At 50.3% G+C, this 18,402-nt stretch overlaps 1 protein-coding gene and 1 non-coding gene across 21 annotated transcripts in view; one reads left to right on the forward strand and one right to left on the reverse strand.

The window, feature by feature from the left end:
- GRB10 (growth factor receptor bound protein 10) overlaps positions 1 to 18,402 on the reverse strand; it is a 223,642-nt gene that overhangs the window by 18,650 nt on the left and 186,590 nt on the right. For 17 of the 20 annotated variants that reach the window (XM_086398021.1, XM_086398030.1, XM_086398026.1 and 14 more), the window contains 5 exons: positions 16,787 to 16,902; positions 15,638 to 15,706; positions 13,179 to 13,316; positions 11,463 to 11,573; positions 9,463 to 9,561 (listed from right to left, as the gene is read on the reverse strand). In XM_086398021.1, coding sequence (XP_086254147.1) covers positions 9,463 to 9,561; positions 11,463 to 11,573; positions 13,179 to 13,316; positions 15,638 to 15,706; positions 16,787 to 16,902 — 533 coding nt within the window. Of the gene's footprint in view, positions 1 to 5,331; positions 5,902 to 9,462; positions 9,580 to 11,462; positions 11,574 to 13,178; positions 13,317 to 15,637; positions 15,707 to 16,786; positions 16,903 to 18,402 lie in introns of those variants that run through there. The other 3 variants (XR_015163032.1, XR_015163033.1, XM_086398034.1) reach the window with 2 other exon arrangements.
- TRNAT-UGU (transfer RNA threonine (anticodon UGU)) lies at positions 10,829 to 10,901 on the forward strand. The gene has a single exon. It is a non-coding gene; the product is annotated as a tRNA-Thr (tRNA).

An 18,402-nucleotide genomic window follows, 5' to 3' on the forward strand; every position in this document is an offset into this window, starting at 1 on the left:
GAGCTTCAGCGCCAGTCCTTCCAATGAATATTCAGGGTTGATTTCTTTTAGGATTACCTTGTTTGATCTCCTTGGGTGACAGTCTTGTGGAGAAGGGGCCTGTGTAACTCAGGGAAGCTAAGAACCACGCTGTGCAGGGCTACCCAAAATAGATGGATCATAATGAAGAGTTCTGACAAAACATGGTCCACCAGAGGAGGGAGTGGCAAAACAAATCAGCATTCTTGTCTCAAGAACTCCATGAACAGTATGAAAAGGCAGTATGTTTGTGATGATGGCCAAGAATTTTCCAAACAAATTAAAAATACACCAAGCTACAGAATCTAGGTGCGGGATAAGAGCAAAACAAAAGGAACAAATAAACAAAATCAGCCAGGAACATCATGCAAAACAGAAACAGAGAAAATGTAAAAGCAACCAGAGAAAGACTCATTATTTTCAAAGAAGCAATGAGAAGGACAGCTAACTTTTTAACCTGCATGATGAGAGTTAGAAGACAATGGGATGGGAGAAGCACAGGATCAAATAACCCTAATCTAGGACTTGATCAACTGTGAAAAGTTCCCTCAATAATGAAAGCAAAGTCAAAATAGACATGGAGAGATTTTGTTGTCAGCAGGCCCATATTCAAATGGCTGCTGAGTGGAGTTCTCGTCCTAGAGAGAAGAGTGTGGATTCAGGAAGAACGAAATGCAATCTCTATGGCCACATCTGACTTGTGTCCAAAAGGACAGCACAGGCCCTGATGGGTGAAGGTGACCAAACCTCAGCATGCAGTGTTATTCCTGGCCCTGTTACAGTTTACATAGCACAGAGCCTGAATGTTTCTCAAAGTTTAAAGGAACTCAATTTTTTTTTTTTTTTTAAATGGGAGTTCAATTTCTCCCTCTGGGTTTTCCAGTTAATTTTCAGGTTTTTCTGTCTTGCAAAGAACGTCCATTTCATCTTGATTTAAAAACTTAGGTAGACATGCAAAGTCTGTCTTTACTGTTCCCATTTTTAAAATGACTGGGTTTTACATCCTTCCTTCCTTTCTGCTCTCCATGTACTTTAATTCCCGTTTTCATCTGTTCACATAGAAAAGACATCTGTGTTTATAGTTCACACAGGTGTGAACTGGGGCTGCTCACACACCATGCAGTGCAGTAGGTGGGCAAGAGGCCGGAGGGGATGGGGCAGGCAGGCTTTCAAACTGTCTCATGGTGGAAATGTGCTTCAGAGATGCTATGAGTGGAGGCTGTTTCTAAACAAAAATTGAAATGGGGGAATGTAAAAATAAAATTTGGGAACCACTGGACTTGAGAGATCTTCTTACAGGAAAGAAGGTAAAAGGGAAGGTCTACATCAGGGACTTTGATTATTTTAGGCTTCACGAAGTAATCAGATTTTTGGGGAAAAAAAAAAATCTGTGACTGTCTTAAGCCCTAGTAACTAATTTTCCAAATAAGCCAACATACACACACACCAAAAATTAATTGTTGATCTACCACCATATCAACAATATTTTATAAAATACTGTTGATATAACAGTAGATCAGACAATCAGAGTTTTAGAAAGTTTAAATTAGCTAAGTTTATACACTCTCAGATTAAAGAATAAAGCCATTACCGTGAATGCAGCTATTAACTGCTTGTGGAAAGCTGACTGCACTGTCCCCATTTGCTTTGTTTTGCTGTGCCCTAGAGAAGTTGCTGTTTAGTCACTAAGTTGTGTCCAGTTCTGAGACCCCATGAACTATAGCCCACCAGGTTCCTCTCTCCATGCGGTTCTCCAGGCAAGAATGCTGGAGTAGGTTGTCATTTCCTGTTCCAGGGGATATTCCTGGACCAAGAATCAAACCTGTGTCTCCTGCATTGGCAGGTAGATTCTTTACCGCTGAGCCACCAGGGAAGCCTGGCCCTAGAGAAGATATTTCCCCAAATTCTCAGCAGTCAGAGGACTGGCTTTTGGGAACCTCAGGTCTGAACTTCTGGGATCCAAACAGGCAGTGAGCTTGGCTGTGTGCTGGCAGGTGGCACCACCAGATGGGAGGCTGGAACACAGCTGAGCCATTCTCCAAGTCCCACCTGGGCTTCCCAAGAAAGTCCTCCAAGGGACATGGAGTCTTGGCCAGCCACGCTCCCAGCACTCTCTCCACACTGTACTGTGAAGGCTGAATTTCCCCCCAAGTTCTCATAATGATCAAATGGGGTAACATGAAGCTCCAAGCAGGGGCGTGGCATATGGTGAGCTTGCAGCAAACCACCGGTGCTATCAGCAGAGCTGGCACACTTTGCCTCTACCCGACACAACTTCTCAGTCCCTGCGCTTGTGCTGCTTCCAGGTGCTGTAAGCAACCTCTGCTCCAGATGCCTGTGCCAGGCAGGAGGCCCCTTGGCTGCCGTTGTGCCCAACATCCACTTTAATTGCCTTTTCCATGTTAAGTGATTCATTACAGAATTCTGTGGGGTTTTTTGTTTTGTTTTGCTGTTGTTGTTTTAAAGCTTAAAAAATTATATGTATTTTTTATCCCTGCTTGGGTGGCTTACAGGATCTCAGTCACCCACTAGGAATTGAACCTGGGCCCTGGCAGTGAAAGCGCTGAGTCCTAATCACTGGACCACCAGGGAATTCCTGGAGTAGGGGTCCCTAGCCCCTGGGTCACAAACGTGCTGGTTCACGGCCTGTTAGGATCTGGGCTGCACAGCAGCAGGTGAGCAGCAGGCAAGCGAGTGAAGCTTCATCTGTACTTACAGCCACTCCCCATCACTTGCATTGCTGCCTGAGCTCAGGAAAACAAGCTCAGGGCTCCCATTGATTCTGCACTGTGGTAAGCTGTAGAATGATTTCATCATATATTATAATGTAATAATAAGGGAAGTAAAGTACACAATTGGAGAAGGCAATGGCACCCCACTCCAGTACTCTTGTCTGGAAAATCCCATGGACCGAGGAGCCTGGTAGGCTGCAGTCCGTGGGGTCGCTAAGAGTCAGACACGACTGAGCGACTTCACTTTCACTTTTCACTTTCATGCATTGGAGAAGGAAATGGCAACCCACTCCAGTGTTCTTGTCTGGAGAATCCCAGGGACAGGGGAGCCTGGTGGGCTGCCGTCTATGGGGTTGCACAGAGTCGGACACGACTGAAGTGACTTAGCAGCAAAGTACACAATAAATGCAGTGTGCTTGAATCATCTGGAAACCACGCCACCCTGCCTCAGTCCATGGAAAAATTATCTTCCAGAAAACTGGTCCCTGGTGCCAAAAAGCATGGGGGACCACTGCCCTACAGAATCTTGTGTTGATGAAGCAAGATCTCCCTCTTGGGGAAGAATTGCAATAGCAGCTTAAGAAGCTTCTAGAAGGTGGAGGGTCACAGGAAGGATACGGTAGGTAAATAACACAGTTTTCACACTCCCTGCACAGCCCCTGGAGTCTATGAAGTCATTTAGGAAACACTGTAGTAGGAAGGTCGGAGAAGGCAATGGCACCCCACTCCAGTACTCTTGCCTAGAAAATCCCATGGATGGAGGAGCCTGGTGGGCTGCAGTCCATGGGGTCGCTGAGGGTCGGACCCAACTGAGTGACTTCCCTTTCACTTTTCACTTTCATGTATTGGAGAAGGAAATGGCAACCCACTCCAGTGTTCTTGCCTGGAGAATCCCAGGGACGGGGGAGCCTGGTGGGCTGCCGTCTATGGGGTTGCACAGAGTCGGACATGATTGAAGCAACTTAGCAGCAGCAGTAGTAGGAAGGTAGAGGAACAAAAGCAGATACTAACCAGTTTTCTCCCCAGGAGGTTTGAGCTATATATATATATATATATATATATGTACACATATATATTTTAAAGGAGGTGTAACTGGGTTGGTAGTTAAGAGAAACAGGAAGGTCCTAAGTTAACTCAAAAGAAGGCTTTCCTCTCAAAAACACCCTGGGATTTTTATACCATCCAAATTGCTGTTGCAATGTCACTGAAAGCCAGACACAGGTATTTGGGTCAGTTTCCACTTTCATTCAGTGCACATTTTCTGAGCATCTCTTATGTTCTGAGCACTAGGTCATCCCAGCTCTGAGGATCTGGGGGGAGCCAGGCAGGATGGCACCTGGACATGAGAGCAGAAGCAAGGAAAAGTGAAGGGAGCCTTGAGCCTCTCCAGGTCAGGTCCCTGCAGCCTGAGGACTGGTCTCCCCATGAAGAAGACAAGACTGACCACTGACTGAACCAGTGCTCACAGTCCAAGAAGCTGGTGATGCCGCAGGGCCAGGGGAACAGGAGGCGTTTGAGAAGGTTCCCCAGCACTTTTGAAGGGTGCAAGTCTCTGGAGCACAACACATCCTGTTCTCGAGGCAATGTGGGGGTATAGGGTGAGGTCATCAAGGAGGACCTTGTTCCAATTATGCTTCGCCCCACTGAGCAAGATGAATGGAGCTGAGGGCAGGCAGGGAGGAGACCTGGATGTCTGTAAGGGATCCCTCACACCAGAGGCTGATGCTGTCTGCTCTGTAGAGGCAGGAGCCCAAGGGTATGGCCAGCCAAGGTGGGAGGATATGACTCCACTGCTGTTGACTTGACAAAGGCTCCAGCCACCGCTGCCTTGCTGCAGTGACCCGGGCCAGGCCCTGCCTCCCTGCAGGACGGCGCTGTGGGATGTGGAGTCAGTGGTTTCCTCGGGGCACTGCGACTGGGACAACAGGCTCACGTCTGGAATGGATGGATCTCTGTTTCCTGGAGACTCTCAGGGAGGCAGTGAGGGTGCCGGTCAGGGATGGAGTTCTGGGGCCAGCACGCGGGGTCCTGCGCTGGCTCAGCCCCATGCCAGCAGCCACGTGTGGCAAGTCATGGGCTTCAAGTCCGCCACCTGTGCTGTGAGGACGGTTGTAGGTGTGTGCACAGAGCTGCTGTGAGCAGTGAGGTCACAGGTGTGAGGTGATGCGTGGCCCACAGTGGATGCTCCGGAACGTTCACACTGTGCCAGCACACACAAAACACGTGTCATTGGCACGAATAACAGCCAGGCATCACGGCCGCTGCGAGCTCGGCCGCTCCCTCCCTGCACCTGGTTACGACAGCACAGAGACGCCCACTCTCCTCACGTGAGAGACCGGTCAGAAGTAGGGCCACATCACTGCCTGTTACCCATGGAACATGACGCCTTAGTATCATGTCTTTCTGCATCTCCTTTTTGCTTTTTCCGAAAGAGGTTATATTTTTGCAGAGAAAAAAATAAATGAAATCACACAAACATGAAACCCTGAAGGTCTCCCTGCACATATGCCCTGTCTGCCCCACAGCCTCCAGGTTCCGGTGAGCGGCCTCCATGTTCGCCTGTCGCCTCACGTTTACACACCAGCAAATGTGAACACGCACCTCCACCCCTCACTCCACAAATGCAGTGATCTCTCTAAACACCCTTCTGCACCGTGCTGTTGAATTGTTAATAGTACATCCTGGAACATTCCCCACTGCAGAACCCTGAGAGGAGCCTGTTCCTTCTCCAGCTGCAGGGGGCTCTCTGCATGAAAATCCCTTAACTCAGGGAACCAGCTCCCTATTGAGAGATACTTGGCTTTAACACCAGCTTGTCAGGATAGAAATGGTATGGACCTAACAGAAGCAGAAGATATTAAGAAGAGGTGGCAAGAATACACAGAAGAACTACACAAAAAAGATCTTCCCGACCCAGATAATCACGATGGTGTGATCACTCACCTAGAGCCAGACATTCTGGAATGTGAAGTCAAGTGGGCCTTAAGAAGCATCACTATGAACAAAGCTAGTGGAGGTGATGGAATTCCAGTTGAGCTATTTCAAATCCTGAAAGATGATGCTGTGAAAGTGCTGCACTCAAGATGCCAGCAAATTTGGAAAACTCAGCAGTGGCCACAGGACTGGAAAAGGTCAGTTTTGATTCCAATCCCTAGAAAGGCAATGCCAAAGAATGCTCAAACTACCACACAATTGCACTCATCTCACACGCTAGCAAAGTAATGCTCAAAATTCTCCAAGCCAGGCTTCAACAGTACATGAACTGTGAACTTCCAGATGTTCAAGCTGGATTTAGAAAAGGCAGAGGAACAAGAAATCAAATTGCAAACATCCTCTGGATCATCAAAAAAGCAAGAGAGTTCCAAACATCTACTTATGCTCTATTGACTATGCCAAAGCTTTTGACTGTGTGGATAACAACAAACTGTGGAAAATTCTGAAAGAGATGGGAATGCCAGATCACCTGACGTGCCTCTTGAGAAATATGTATGCGGGTCAAGAAGCGACAGTTAGAACTGGACATGGAACAACAGACTGGTTCCAAATAGGAAAAGGAGTACGTCAAGGCTGTATATTGTCACCCTGCTTATTTAATTTCTATGCAGAGTACATCATGAGAAACGCTGGGCTGGAAGAAGCACAAGCTGGAATCAAGATGGTCAGGAGAAATATCAATAACCTCAGATATGCAGATAACACCACCCTTATGGCAGAAAGTGAAAAGGAACTAAAGAGTCTCTTGATGAAAGTGAAAGAGGAGAGTGAAAAAGTTGGATTAAAGCTCAACATTCAGAAAACGAAGATCATGGCATCCGGTCCCATCACTTCATGGGAAATAGACGGGGAAACAGTGGAAACAGTGTCAGACTTTATTTTTGGGGGCTCCAAAATCACTGCAGATGGTGATTGCAGCCATGAAATTAAAAGACGTTTACTGCTTGGAAGGAAAGTTATGACCAAACTAGATAGCATATTCAAAAGCAGAGACATTACTTTGCCAACAAAGGTCCGTCTAGTCAAGGCTATGGTTTTTCCTGTGGTCATGTATGGATGTGAGAGTTGGACTATAAAGAAAGCTGAGCACTGAAGAATTGATGCTTTTGAACTGTGGTGTTGGAGAAGACTCTTGAGAGTCCCTTGGACTGCAAGGAGATCCAACCAGTCCATCCTAAAGGAGATCAGTCCTGGGTGTTCACTGGAAGGACTGATGCTGAAGCTGAAACTCCAACACTTTGGCCACCTGATGTGAACAGCTGACTCATTGGAAAAGACCCTAATCCTGGGAAAGACTGAGGGCAGGAGAAGGGGATGATGGAGGATGAGATGGTTGGCAGGCATCATTAACTCAATGGACATGAGTTTGAGTAAACTCTGGGAGTTGGTGATGGACAGGGAGGTCTGGTGTGCTGCAGTTCATGGGGTCACAAAAAGTTGGACACGACTGAGCGACTGAACTGACTGACTTGTCAGGGATCAGGGGGCTTCCCAGGTGGCGTTGAGTGGTAAAGAACCTGCCTGCCAATGCAGGAGGTCTAAGAGACAAGGGTTCAATCCCTGGGTTGGGAAGATCCCCTGGAGGAGGAAATGGCAACCCACTCCAGTACTTTTGCCTGGAGAATCCCATGGACAGAGGAGCTTGGCGGGCTACCGTCCGTAGGGTTCCAAAGACACGACTGAGCGACTGAGCACAGCACAGCGTCAGGGAGCAGCCTGTGACATAGGATGTCTTATACCAACACAGCATCTCCTCTTCTATTACAGAACAGTAACATTTCTATTTTAACTGTTCTCTGTTTCATCAGTGACAAAAAATAAAACAAAGTAAGGTTCTGGCACAGAACACTGGCCACCTCTCCCAGAAGCCTGCAGCGCCTCTCAGGAGTCTCGGAGCTCAGCCTCCCACGTGTGTCTCCAAGGGACGCCACCCAGAGTCTCGCAGTAGCTGGAAGCCTCAGGGATGGCTGGGGACTTCTCCAAGAGACTGTGGTTGCACGTGGCGGCTGCAGCTAAGCAAACACGCGTCCCTGCCAGCCCTTGACTTGGGCTGAGTCTGTTTTATCAGCTAACCTGTCTGTAACTCACGAGGACTTTCTATACTAAGTAATTTCCAGCACGTGGTGTGTGTGTGAAGAGGAACACTCTATGCCATATTACAAGGCGGTGCACTGCCCTGCACTTCGTCTACAGGGCCTGTGAGGTCACCCAGGCCGTTTCTGTGAAATTGCACATCGTGGGGTGTGGTCCCACGAGATGGTCTGAGCAAGACACTTCCTTTAGAATTATTGTCGGGAGACAGTTTCCCTTGAGACCCTGTCAGGAGCCAGACGATCTGCCATGTTTGCTGCAAGGCCCTGGCACTTTGGGAATTCCCGAGTGTGATGCTGCATCAGGAAAACCATTAACCTCCTGGTGACCTATGTGTGGCTACCCATCACATCTTCTGACTCCTTGGTCCTGACCTTTTGCTCCCCATTTCTCTAAGGCAGTGGTTCTCAACCCTCCCCACACCCAGGGGACATGTGGGGCCGTCTCAGCTGCTGGGGTGCTGCTGGTGTCTCATGAGAGAGACGAGGGCAGGGCTGCTAAGTGTCCTGCAAAGCACAGCACAGCCTGCTCCCACCCTAAGTGCCACCACCATCGGGTTGGGAACTGGCTCCGGCTCTGCTAATGTAATAGCTCTGCGGGAGCTTCTGAAACTGAAAACACATGCGAGGACCCTCGACTCCCAGAGCCCAGTGACGGGACGTGGAGGGTGAGAGGCATCATCCCTGGAGAGGTGCGCACTGTCACATGCTGTGACCTTGGGGTCTCACACAGTGACCAGTGACATGCATGCGTGTGCACACACACACACACACAGTGACCGCCAACACACACACACAGTGACCACCGATACGCACACACAGTGACTGGGGGATGATACAGCCAAACACACACACAGTGACCGCCGACACACACACACAGTGACCACTGACAAGCACACACAGTGACCAGGGGATGATACACACACACACACACACAGTGACGAGGGGATGATACAGACACAGGGACCTCAGGGACACGCATACACACACACACAAACACACACAGTGACCAGGGATGATACACACACACACACACACACACACACACACACACAGTGACTGGGGATGATACACACACACAGCGGCCAGGGGATGATACAGACACAGGGACCTCGGGGACACACACACATACACACACACACACAGTGACCAGGGCATGATACAAACACACAGGGACCTTGGGGACACACACACAGATACAGAGACAGACAGTGACTGCAGGATTACACACACACACACACACACACACACACAGTGACCATGGTGCTGACATGCATGCATGCATGCACATGCACACACACACACACACAAACAAACACACAGACTGCAGGATGTCACACGTACACACACACACAGTGATTGTGGGACAATACACACACAGTGACCTCGGGATGACGCATACACACAGTGACTGGGGGACACACAGTGACTAGGCAGTGATATACACGGTGACCTCAGGATGACGCACACACACAGTGACCACAGTGACACACACACAGCGACCTCGGGGCTGACACGCACACACAGTGACCACGGGTTCACACACACACACAGCGACCTCAGGGCTGACACGCACACATAGTGACCGTGGGGTGACACATAAACACCCCGCGACCACGAGGACCCACCTTGAGGAGCCTGCAGGCTGTCATCCAGCACGTCCGGCTCTGCTCATCCTCGGCACAGAGCAAGCGCAGCTCCTTAGCCTCGTTCCTGACTCTGTTAGGCTAAAGGAGAAGGAAGACCTGTAAGTGTGACAGTGAGTCAGGACCACCCTTCCTCTCAGGGCAGACCTGAGCTCCACCCACAGCACAACCCACCAGGCGGCAGAGATGGGAGCATGGGCAGGTGTGTGCGCCTGGGCATCACTCATGGCTCTGTGGGGCACAGGCCGGGCCTGCTAGCTGGTTACTTAGTACCTGGCTGAGTGATCGGCCATCCTCCCATGGTGAGTGTTGGGGGAGACAAACAGGAAAGCAAACCAGCAAGGTGGTGGGGGTAGGGGAGCGTCAGCTCTTGCAGGGAAGGTGGGTTCCTGGAAGGACAGCCACTCTTGGGTTTTGGAAGGAGGTGCCTTCCGTCACCCCCGAGGAAGAGGCAGCTGCGGGAAGGGCCTGCAGGGTAAGCTGAGGCAGGGAGGAGCCTCCAAGACTCAGGGCTGTGGAGGCCAAGGACAGATGTTGTGGAAAGGCCCAGAGAGCGAGACCAACGTGGCCGCAGAAGAGGCAGTGGAGAGCTGGCAGGTGCCTACCCAGGGGCAGGGGCCAGCTGTGACGGAAGAAAGCCAGCAGGCACAGGCTGGGCTGGGCCCTCTGAGCCCAGACCCGAGGGGCCCTGCGGGGTCAGACTAGCCCAGCTCCCTGCTTCGAGAACCTGGATGCAGGGGAGGGTTGAAGGACAGCCCTGCATGTGGCGGATACAGTGGGAGAGGCAGAGGCCACAGGGCTGTGGGCTGGCATGTGGGCCAGGGGAAAGGGGGACGGCTCCAGTCCCCCATGAGCTGCTCTCCACCAGCCGCCTGTGCACTGCGGCCTTCAGGGGGTTTGAGGTTGGTTCTTACCACTTGTAACCAAAGAAGCTTCACTAAATCAAGCAGAAAAATGGTATTTTTGGATGGAATAGGCTCCCTGTGCCCTGTCTCCTCCTCCAGCTTAGAAGACAGCCCAGCTGGGGGACTATGGGCTCACTCACTGGCAACCTGATGTGGGCAGCGGGGCTGGGCAGTTCCCACACTGTGAGCACCTGGGAAGACCCAGGAAGATGGAGGTAGAAACCTCAGCAGAATGTCTCGTGCACAGTGGGTAATTCAGTAAATATCTACTATTATGGTGACTGACAACACAACCTCACTGAGTAGGAACGACTGTGTGTGTGTGCACATAACCATGCACACATATGTCTACATGTGCGCATGTGCTTGTTCACACAGGTGTGTGTGTGAGGATGTGCCCTCACACACCTGCACAGTGAGAAGCAGAGTTGTGGTCACCCCTAGTCTCCATAGCTCAGTGGTTAGAGCACTGGTCTTGTAAACCAGGGGTCGTGAGTTCGATCCCCGCTGGGGCCTCTCACTTGCTCCTCTGTTGGGCCTTCCCTGGTGGCTCAGATGGTAAAGCGTCTGCCTACAATGCGGGAGATCTGGGTTCAATCCCTGGGTTGGGAAGATCCCCTGGAGAAGGAAATGGCAACCCACTCCAGTATTCTTGCCTGGAAAATCCCATGGACAGAGAAGATTGGTTGGCTACTGTCCATGGGGTTGCAAAGAGTCGGACACGACTGAGCGACTTCACTATCACTATCGCTAGTCTAATGTCCTGGTTACTGGAAGCCCACACAGAAGGCACCAGCTTACTCAGCACCCTGGAGGCCACTCAGGTGACAGGCTGGGGGGCTCCCTAAACCACAGGGCCCATCACCCCTAAGCCATGGGGCATTGTGCATCAGGGCTTCTGCTTTTCCCTGAGCATCTGTGCTACTCAAGGACTGACACATTGAAAGCACACATGGAATATTTTTATACCAGTGCATAAATCCAATGTGAAACTGTTTGTTATTTTTAAAAAGCAACAACCAAGAAAGGAGGTCGCTGGTTTAATTTCAAAGTTCACCGTCTCGGGGTGGGCAGTACCTTTATGCAGAAGCCATAGTCTGTGGGGGCACTGTACTGCTTCCTGCCAGCAATCAGGGAGAAGATGCTGCTGTCCTCCAGGTCGGCCAGCAGCTGCAGGTGTCTGGGCTCCTGCAGAGAAGTGGTCAGGTTTATAGGAGGGAACTTCTCAGTACAGCCAAGAGCAAGTGTTTCCTGTCCTTGTCAGCAGAGGGCAGTCTACGCATGCTCTCAACACCTCTCCCCTTTGACAGTCTACAGGTTATAACCATGGTGTCACATAAGTGCCAAGTTAAAACCATATCCCCCAGCCAATTGGGATGCTGGGTGGTGCTAAAAACCCCACCTCCCAATATTCAGACAGATGGATACAATGTATCTGATATTCCGCCTTATAAGGTAATATTCAAAGTGGAAATCAGGACATTTGCAAACCATGGTCAAGGTTAGGAGCATACACTCAAATGTAAGACCCCCACCACCTTTGTTATGCTGAGTAATCAGTGGCCAACTGCTCACAAAATGTCCCATCCTGTGCCTTAACAGTCCATCCTGCATCTATTTCCTCCTCTAGGCGACAACTGACCTGGGCCTCAGCAGCAACGAGGAGGACGCATAAGCCACACATCAGAGCTGGGAAATGAGGAAGTGGACCTCCCTGTGACCAAGGAAAACCTGCAGCCTCAGAGGAATGGAGTGCAGCCACGCCCCTTCCATCCAGCTCACGCCCCCGTTCCCTGGTGGCCACGCCCCTCCCTCCAGCTCACGCCCCCTTTCCCTGGTGGCCACGCCCTCCTCTCTGGTGGCCATGCTCCTTCCCTCCAGTTCATGCCCCCTTACCCTGGTGCCCATGCCGGTTCCCTCCAGCTCACACCCCTTTTCCCTGATGGCCACGCTGCTCCTCTCTGGTGGCCATGCCCCTTCCCTCCAGCTCATGCCCACTTTCCCTGGTGGCCACGCCCTCCTCTCTGGTGGCCATGCCCCTTCCCTCCAGGTCACGCCCCCTCCCTCCAGCTCACGCCCCCTTTCCCTGGTGGCCACGCCCTCCTCTCTGGTGGCCACGCCCCTTGTCTCCTGACTTCCCAGAGCCTGATGCTGGGCCAGCACTCTCCCTTGGCGTCCCCAGCTCCTCCCCTCTCTCTCCTGCAGGAACAGAAGAGACTGCAGCTCTTGAATGGTATAAGCACGGCCAAGGTCAGCTGGGTGTGCTCCTATGGTAGGTGTCTTCAGATGTTACAGGAAAATAGGTCAGAAATGCAAAGACACCAAAAGAGACCCCAGGAAGGCCAGCCCACAACACCCCAACTCTCTTCAGAAGCCTGCAGCCATTTTAAATCCCTCACCTCCTCTTCCCACTGGGGATACACACAAACTGAAATTTATTCCATAAAATATTTTCAATAACATATATTAGATTGGCATCAGGGTGACAACCATCTATTGAATATCCTTATGGTGATCCTAGACACCAACTTCCAAATTACAGACACTAAGTCAGCATCTTCCAAGGGACTCGGGCAGCCATGAAGCCCTGCTGCCAGCCCACAGAGGGAGCCCAGGCTGGCCCACTTGGTGGCAGGGGTGGGGACACACAGCCCCCAGGTCCCCAGGAACTCTGAGTTTAGCTGCTACACACTCAGCTTAATAAGTCACAAGCTGGGAGGAAGCCACGGTGCACATCTTTACTCGGAACCCTCCCAGCCTGGTGTGACTGGCAGTTGTGCCTTTAAAACTCACCTTCGAAGCTCCCTTTGTGGAGCAATAGAGGCCGGATCTCCGCAAACACACATACAGCTTCTTCCACGATTTCCTTCCCAGCTCCTTCACGTGCAAAAACCCTTGAATCTCAGGACAACTACTGGAGTTTAAAAAATTCTGTTGAAGAGCAAATTTTAAAAGTCAGGTAATACTGACGTGAAATTATGAGGACATACTATGAGCATCATTGACACTGGAACATTTTATGAATTGCCAAAATACTCTTTTTGTGTTAAACTGAGTGCTTTCAAATATTTTTCCTTTCAAAAGTCTTAAAATTCCCATCTAAATTGGTGGTGCCTAAAATATAATTCGTGTTTAAACACACGAGCAAATAGATCTTTTTAACACTGAAAAACAGAAGTCATAAATCTCCTAATAAGACCATATATTTAAGCATCCTGCCCTTTATTCTATTTTTCCTTAAAAATCCCAGTCTGATCCCCAGAGCTGGGGCAACAGAAGTGCCAGAAGCACTGATCAGGAGCACGTGGGCTGGGAGAAACCATCTGGCCATCACTTTGACCACATGTCCCCTGGTGAAAGCTGTGTATCCTGTGTCTGTCTGTCTCCTGAAACAAACACCCTGGTGACAGCCCACTGTCCCCATTAACTGCGCCCACTGGCAGCACCTCTTTCTTTGGTAAAGAGGGCAGGAGCCAGGTCTGGGGTGACCCTTGTGGGTCCCCTCCACTGACTGAGACAGACATTTCTCCTCCTGCAGGTGGGACAGGCCAGCTGGGCAGGTCCTAGGGCCTCCAGGCAGTGCTTCTGGGGTCTCCAGAGATCACTGTACCCACTCACCAAGCACCAAGTCATCTCAAATCAGGCAACTAAGATGCAGGAAATCATTTGCCCCTCATTGTGCATAAACCAGGATAACTAAGTATTGACAACTCTAGCCCAGAGCAGACAGATGCTCTCGTGGGAGGGCCCAGGACAGAACACGGAGGCTCTCAGCTTCCAGAGGCAGAAGAAATAAAGCAGGAAAGGGAGGACTCAGGGAAGAATTCTATAGGAACTACATTCTAGTACTTTCTCTTATATTTGGTGCCACCTAGAGAGTGCTGGTTGCGTTAGTGAATTGTTTATTCTCTCACTTAACACGCTATTAAGAGATACGTTTTTAGGGGTGCAGGGGAATATTCTGACCTCCTAGAAGAGCATGAGTCAGCAGTAAGTGTGGAGAGGTAGCTGGCGGCCCCCTCCATCGGTGGGGGAGGGAAAGGCCAGGTTTAACTTGGAACAGACTTTAGGAAGTGAGGAGACAATGAAGATAGGTATGTTGGTTTTTTTAGAGTATAAGAAGTAACTTTTTAGAGCAACCTAATCAGTTTTGGGGAGAAGGCAATTGCACCCCACTCCAGTACTGTTGCCCGGAAAATCCCATGGATGGAGAAGCCTGGTAGGCTGCACTCCATGGGGTCGCTAAGAGTCAGACACGACTGAGCGACTTCACTTTCACTTTTCACTTTCACGTATTAGAGAAGGAAATGGCAACCCACTCCAGTGTTCTTGCCTGGACAATCCCATGGACGGAGAAGCCTGGTAGGCTGCAGTCCATGGGGTCGCACAGAGTCGGACACGACTGAAGCGACGCAGCAACAGCAACAGCAACAGCAATCAGTTTTGGGGGCTTCCCAAGTGGTGCTAGTGATAAAGAACACAACTGCCAAAGCAGGAGACTTAAGAGATGCAAGTTCAATCCCTGGGTCAGGAAGATCCCCTGGAGGAGGGCATGGCAACCCACTCCAGTATTCTGCCTGGAGAATCTCATGAACAGAGGAGCCTAGTGGGCTACAGTCCACGGGGTCGCAAACAGCTGGACAGGACTGAGCGACTTAGTATGCATGCATGGATCAGTTTTTACTATGGACGGACCCAATCCTTCTGTAGCGATTTCCAGGGCCTTGTGCTTGGAGATGAGGGGGTGGTACTCGCAGGGAACATGGGAGCTACAGCTTCTCTACCCCACTCTCCTGCTCTGATGGCCTCTGTCAGTTTATCCTGTTTCTAAGTGCTTGTTTTGAGGGAGCCTGGCTGTGTGCGTGCTAAGTCACTTCAGTTGTGCCCAACTCTGCGACCTCGTGGACTGTAGCCTGCCAGGCTCCTCTGCCCATGGGATTGTCCAGCAAGAATACTGGAGTGGGTTGCCAGGCCCTCCTCTAGGGGATCTTCCCCACCCAGGAATCGAACCTGAGTCTCTTATGTCTCCTGCATTGGCAGGTGGGTTCTTTACCAGTAGCGCCATCTGGGTGCCTGGCTACACACAGCTTTCCCAAGTAAACGTTTATTCCTGGATACTCTAAGTTCCAACAGGAGCCAAGGCCCATATTTGTGAGGGTGAGCTCAACTGATCCAAGTTTCTACCAGGCCCCTGGGACAGCCCAAGAGCACCTGTGCAAAAACCCCAGCAGAAGCCTCTTCCTGCCCAGTACCTGCAGAAGCTGGGTGTGACTGCCGTTGGACTGCTGGCACCACGTAACCATCTGTTCTGGGAAGAAATTCTAGGATGTGGAAAAACAAAGACAATAAAGGTTAGCTTCCAAGTGGGGAAAACATACAGATATGCCAGTACTAAAAACATCCCTATAGGCACGATTATGGACAATCTGTATTTACAATGATGGTCCTTTTAATTTATCACACAGTGGAAACACGGACTTCAAAAAGCCTGCATCTTCTGTTAAATGCAGGATCAAGTTTGAAGTCTGTGATGCCCTCTCTGGCCCATGCCTCACAGTGCACCCGGGCAGAGGACTGCTCCGCTCCCTAACTCAAAGACACAGGCGGGTGCACAAGACAAAGAACTCTTGACACCAGGACATGAGCATGGGGATGTGAAGAGCATGGGCATGTGAAGAGCATGGGGATGTGAAGAGCATGGAGATGTGAAGAGCACAGGGATGTGAAGAAGCCTTTTCTGGTGCATTATCCAAAAGCAGTTAGCAAATCTCTTCTTTTCAATAAAAAAGCAGCTACATTATCAGGACCAGAAGTAGGCACTGGGACTCCTCCCCCCAGCTACCGCTGCTGTGACTCAGGATTGGGGCTCACGCCATGGCAGGTATGAGGTTCCCCATCCTGACATCCCACAAGGCAAGGGCCCCAGCTCCCCAAAATAGAAAACTCCAAGAAACTAGCTCAATATACCCGGATGTTGATGTCTCTACTGCTTCTTCCCCAAATAATCCCAAAACAATATATGCTACTTGCTGAGAGTAATGAGTTTTTATTTTATTGAGTATTTGACCAAGTTGCTCCAGTTGAACTAAGAACTTCCCAAGTAACTGAGGAAGCCCACCCCAGCTCTCTCTCTCCATTTAGAGACTGACCTCCTCACCCACTGTTACTTTTGGGAAAAGGAGATGGTTACTTTGGTCAGAACAAAGGCATTCAATTACGTATCAGAGAGACAGTGTTGAGCCAGTATTGCTGGGTTAACTAGCAACACTGATTCTCAAACCATCTGCCTCCCAGTACATCTCAGTCAGTTATTTTGTGATCAGCTACAGTGAAACTCAAGTAGTTTATACTTGCAATATTTCCAGAGTTCCAAACCCCAAATCCAAAGGGATAAAACTCACCATGGGATTTTTGAAAAACTCATATTTTGCATAATTCTTCCTGAATAAAAATTTACTTTCACTTGCCATGGTGCTCTCCACCTGGACTACCAGCTCATGGTCTTCCAAGCAGCGCTCTGCAGGAGAAAGTATTGTCGGAGATGAGACAGGCAGAACCTTCCAGGCAGCCTTGCAAACAAATACAAAACCCGACTTTTCCATTCTTTAAGCATCCTGGCGAAGATGAGATTGAGAGCTAAACTAAATTGAAATCTCACTTTAATGCGTTCAGTTCAGTCGCTCAGTCATGTCCCACTCTTTGCGACCCCATGAATCACAGCACGCCAGGCCTCCCTGTCCATCACCATCTCCCGGAGTTCACTCAGACTCACGTCCATTGAGTTGGTGATGCCATCCAGCCATCTCATCCTCTGTCGTCCCCTTTTCCTCCTGCCCCCAATCCCTCCCAGCATCGTTATCAAGCGCTAAGAGGTCTTAGGACTCAGAGCCTGAGGAACTCAGGTCAGTCTTTGCTTTTGCATACTTCTTTTCAATTTGGCATCCACAAAGCTTAAGGAGAGAGTCAATAAAGACTCTCCATAGGATTTCCCTAGTGGTCCAGAGGTTGAGACTTTACAGTGCAGGGGACGTGGGTTCGATCCCTGGTCAGAGAACTAAGATCCCACATGTGTGGGGCAACTAAGACCCATGTGCCACAACTAAGACCCGGCACAGCCAAATAAAAACTGTCTTTAAAAAGGACTCTTTGTAAATGGTTTTGCCTTTAAATTAAGAAATGTCAACTCTTGAAAAGAACAGGGAGTCTAACAACTGGGAAAACACCCAAAGACAGAGCGGGGGAGCTCTGAGCATGGAGGATGCACAGGTGGGAGGATAGAGGGAAGCAAGCAGGGTATGGCTTTGATTGTATGAAACTCAGCCGCCTGGGGTGAACACGGGGCAGGGGAGTGACCAGCAGGCAACCTGTCCCCGTACCTGGCTGAGCGCCAGAGCCCACGCTAACCACACGCATCCTGGAGCCGCTCTCACAGCTGGACCGGGTTGTTGGGAAGGACACGTACACTGCACGACCCCCGTGCAAGCATGCACACACACACTCCTCGGCACAGGACTTGGCTGTGCCACCAACTGGTGTAGGCTCTCCCTCATAGCCTGAACACTCTGGTTCCATGGGGAGCACAAGAAACCACTCTGCTCTACGGCTGGCACCACCACGTGTCCACACGCAGCCTGCTGACGGGGTGGCGGGGAACCAACCTCATTCCCTAAAGCGATAAATGACCAGAGGGGACCCAGGGCAGCTTCGAGTGTGAACCGAGGCCAAAATGGTAGAGAAGTAGCTACTATGAAATTGACCCAAAAGGGCCGTGTCAGCCTTTCCCAGCCCTCACCTCCTTTTACATTGCCAGCCGGGAAGCCCCAGAAACTCTCATCTTCAAGGAAGGATGAAGTGGAGGGTGACAGCATTCCGAGTCAAAGGCATCTCAGAACGTGGGAGAATTCCTGTCCATGAAGGACATGGTCACCAGGGCACTGGTCTGAGCTGGCTATGATGGCATGCAGAGCACACTCAGTCTTGGTGTGATACCAGGGCAGGATTCCCTGATAGAGACATA

Source organism: Bos grunniens, chromosome 4, assembly GCF_055505025.1.
Source record: "Bos grunniens cultivar Pamir isolate PY7600 chromosome 4, Bosgru_T2T1.0, whole genome shotgun sequence".
NCBI classification, from domain to species: domain Eukaryota; kingdom Metazoa; phylum Chordata; class Mammalia; order Artiodactyla; family Bovidae; genus Bos; species Bos grunniens.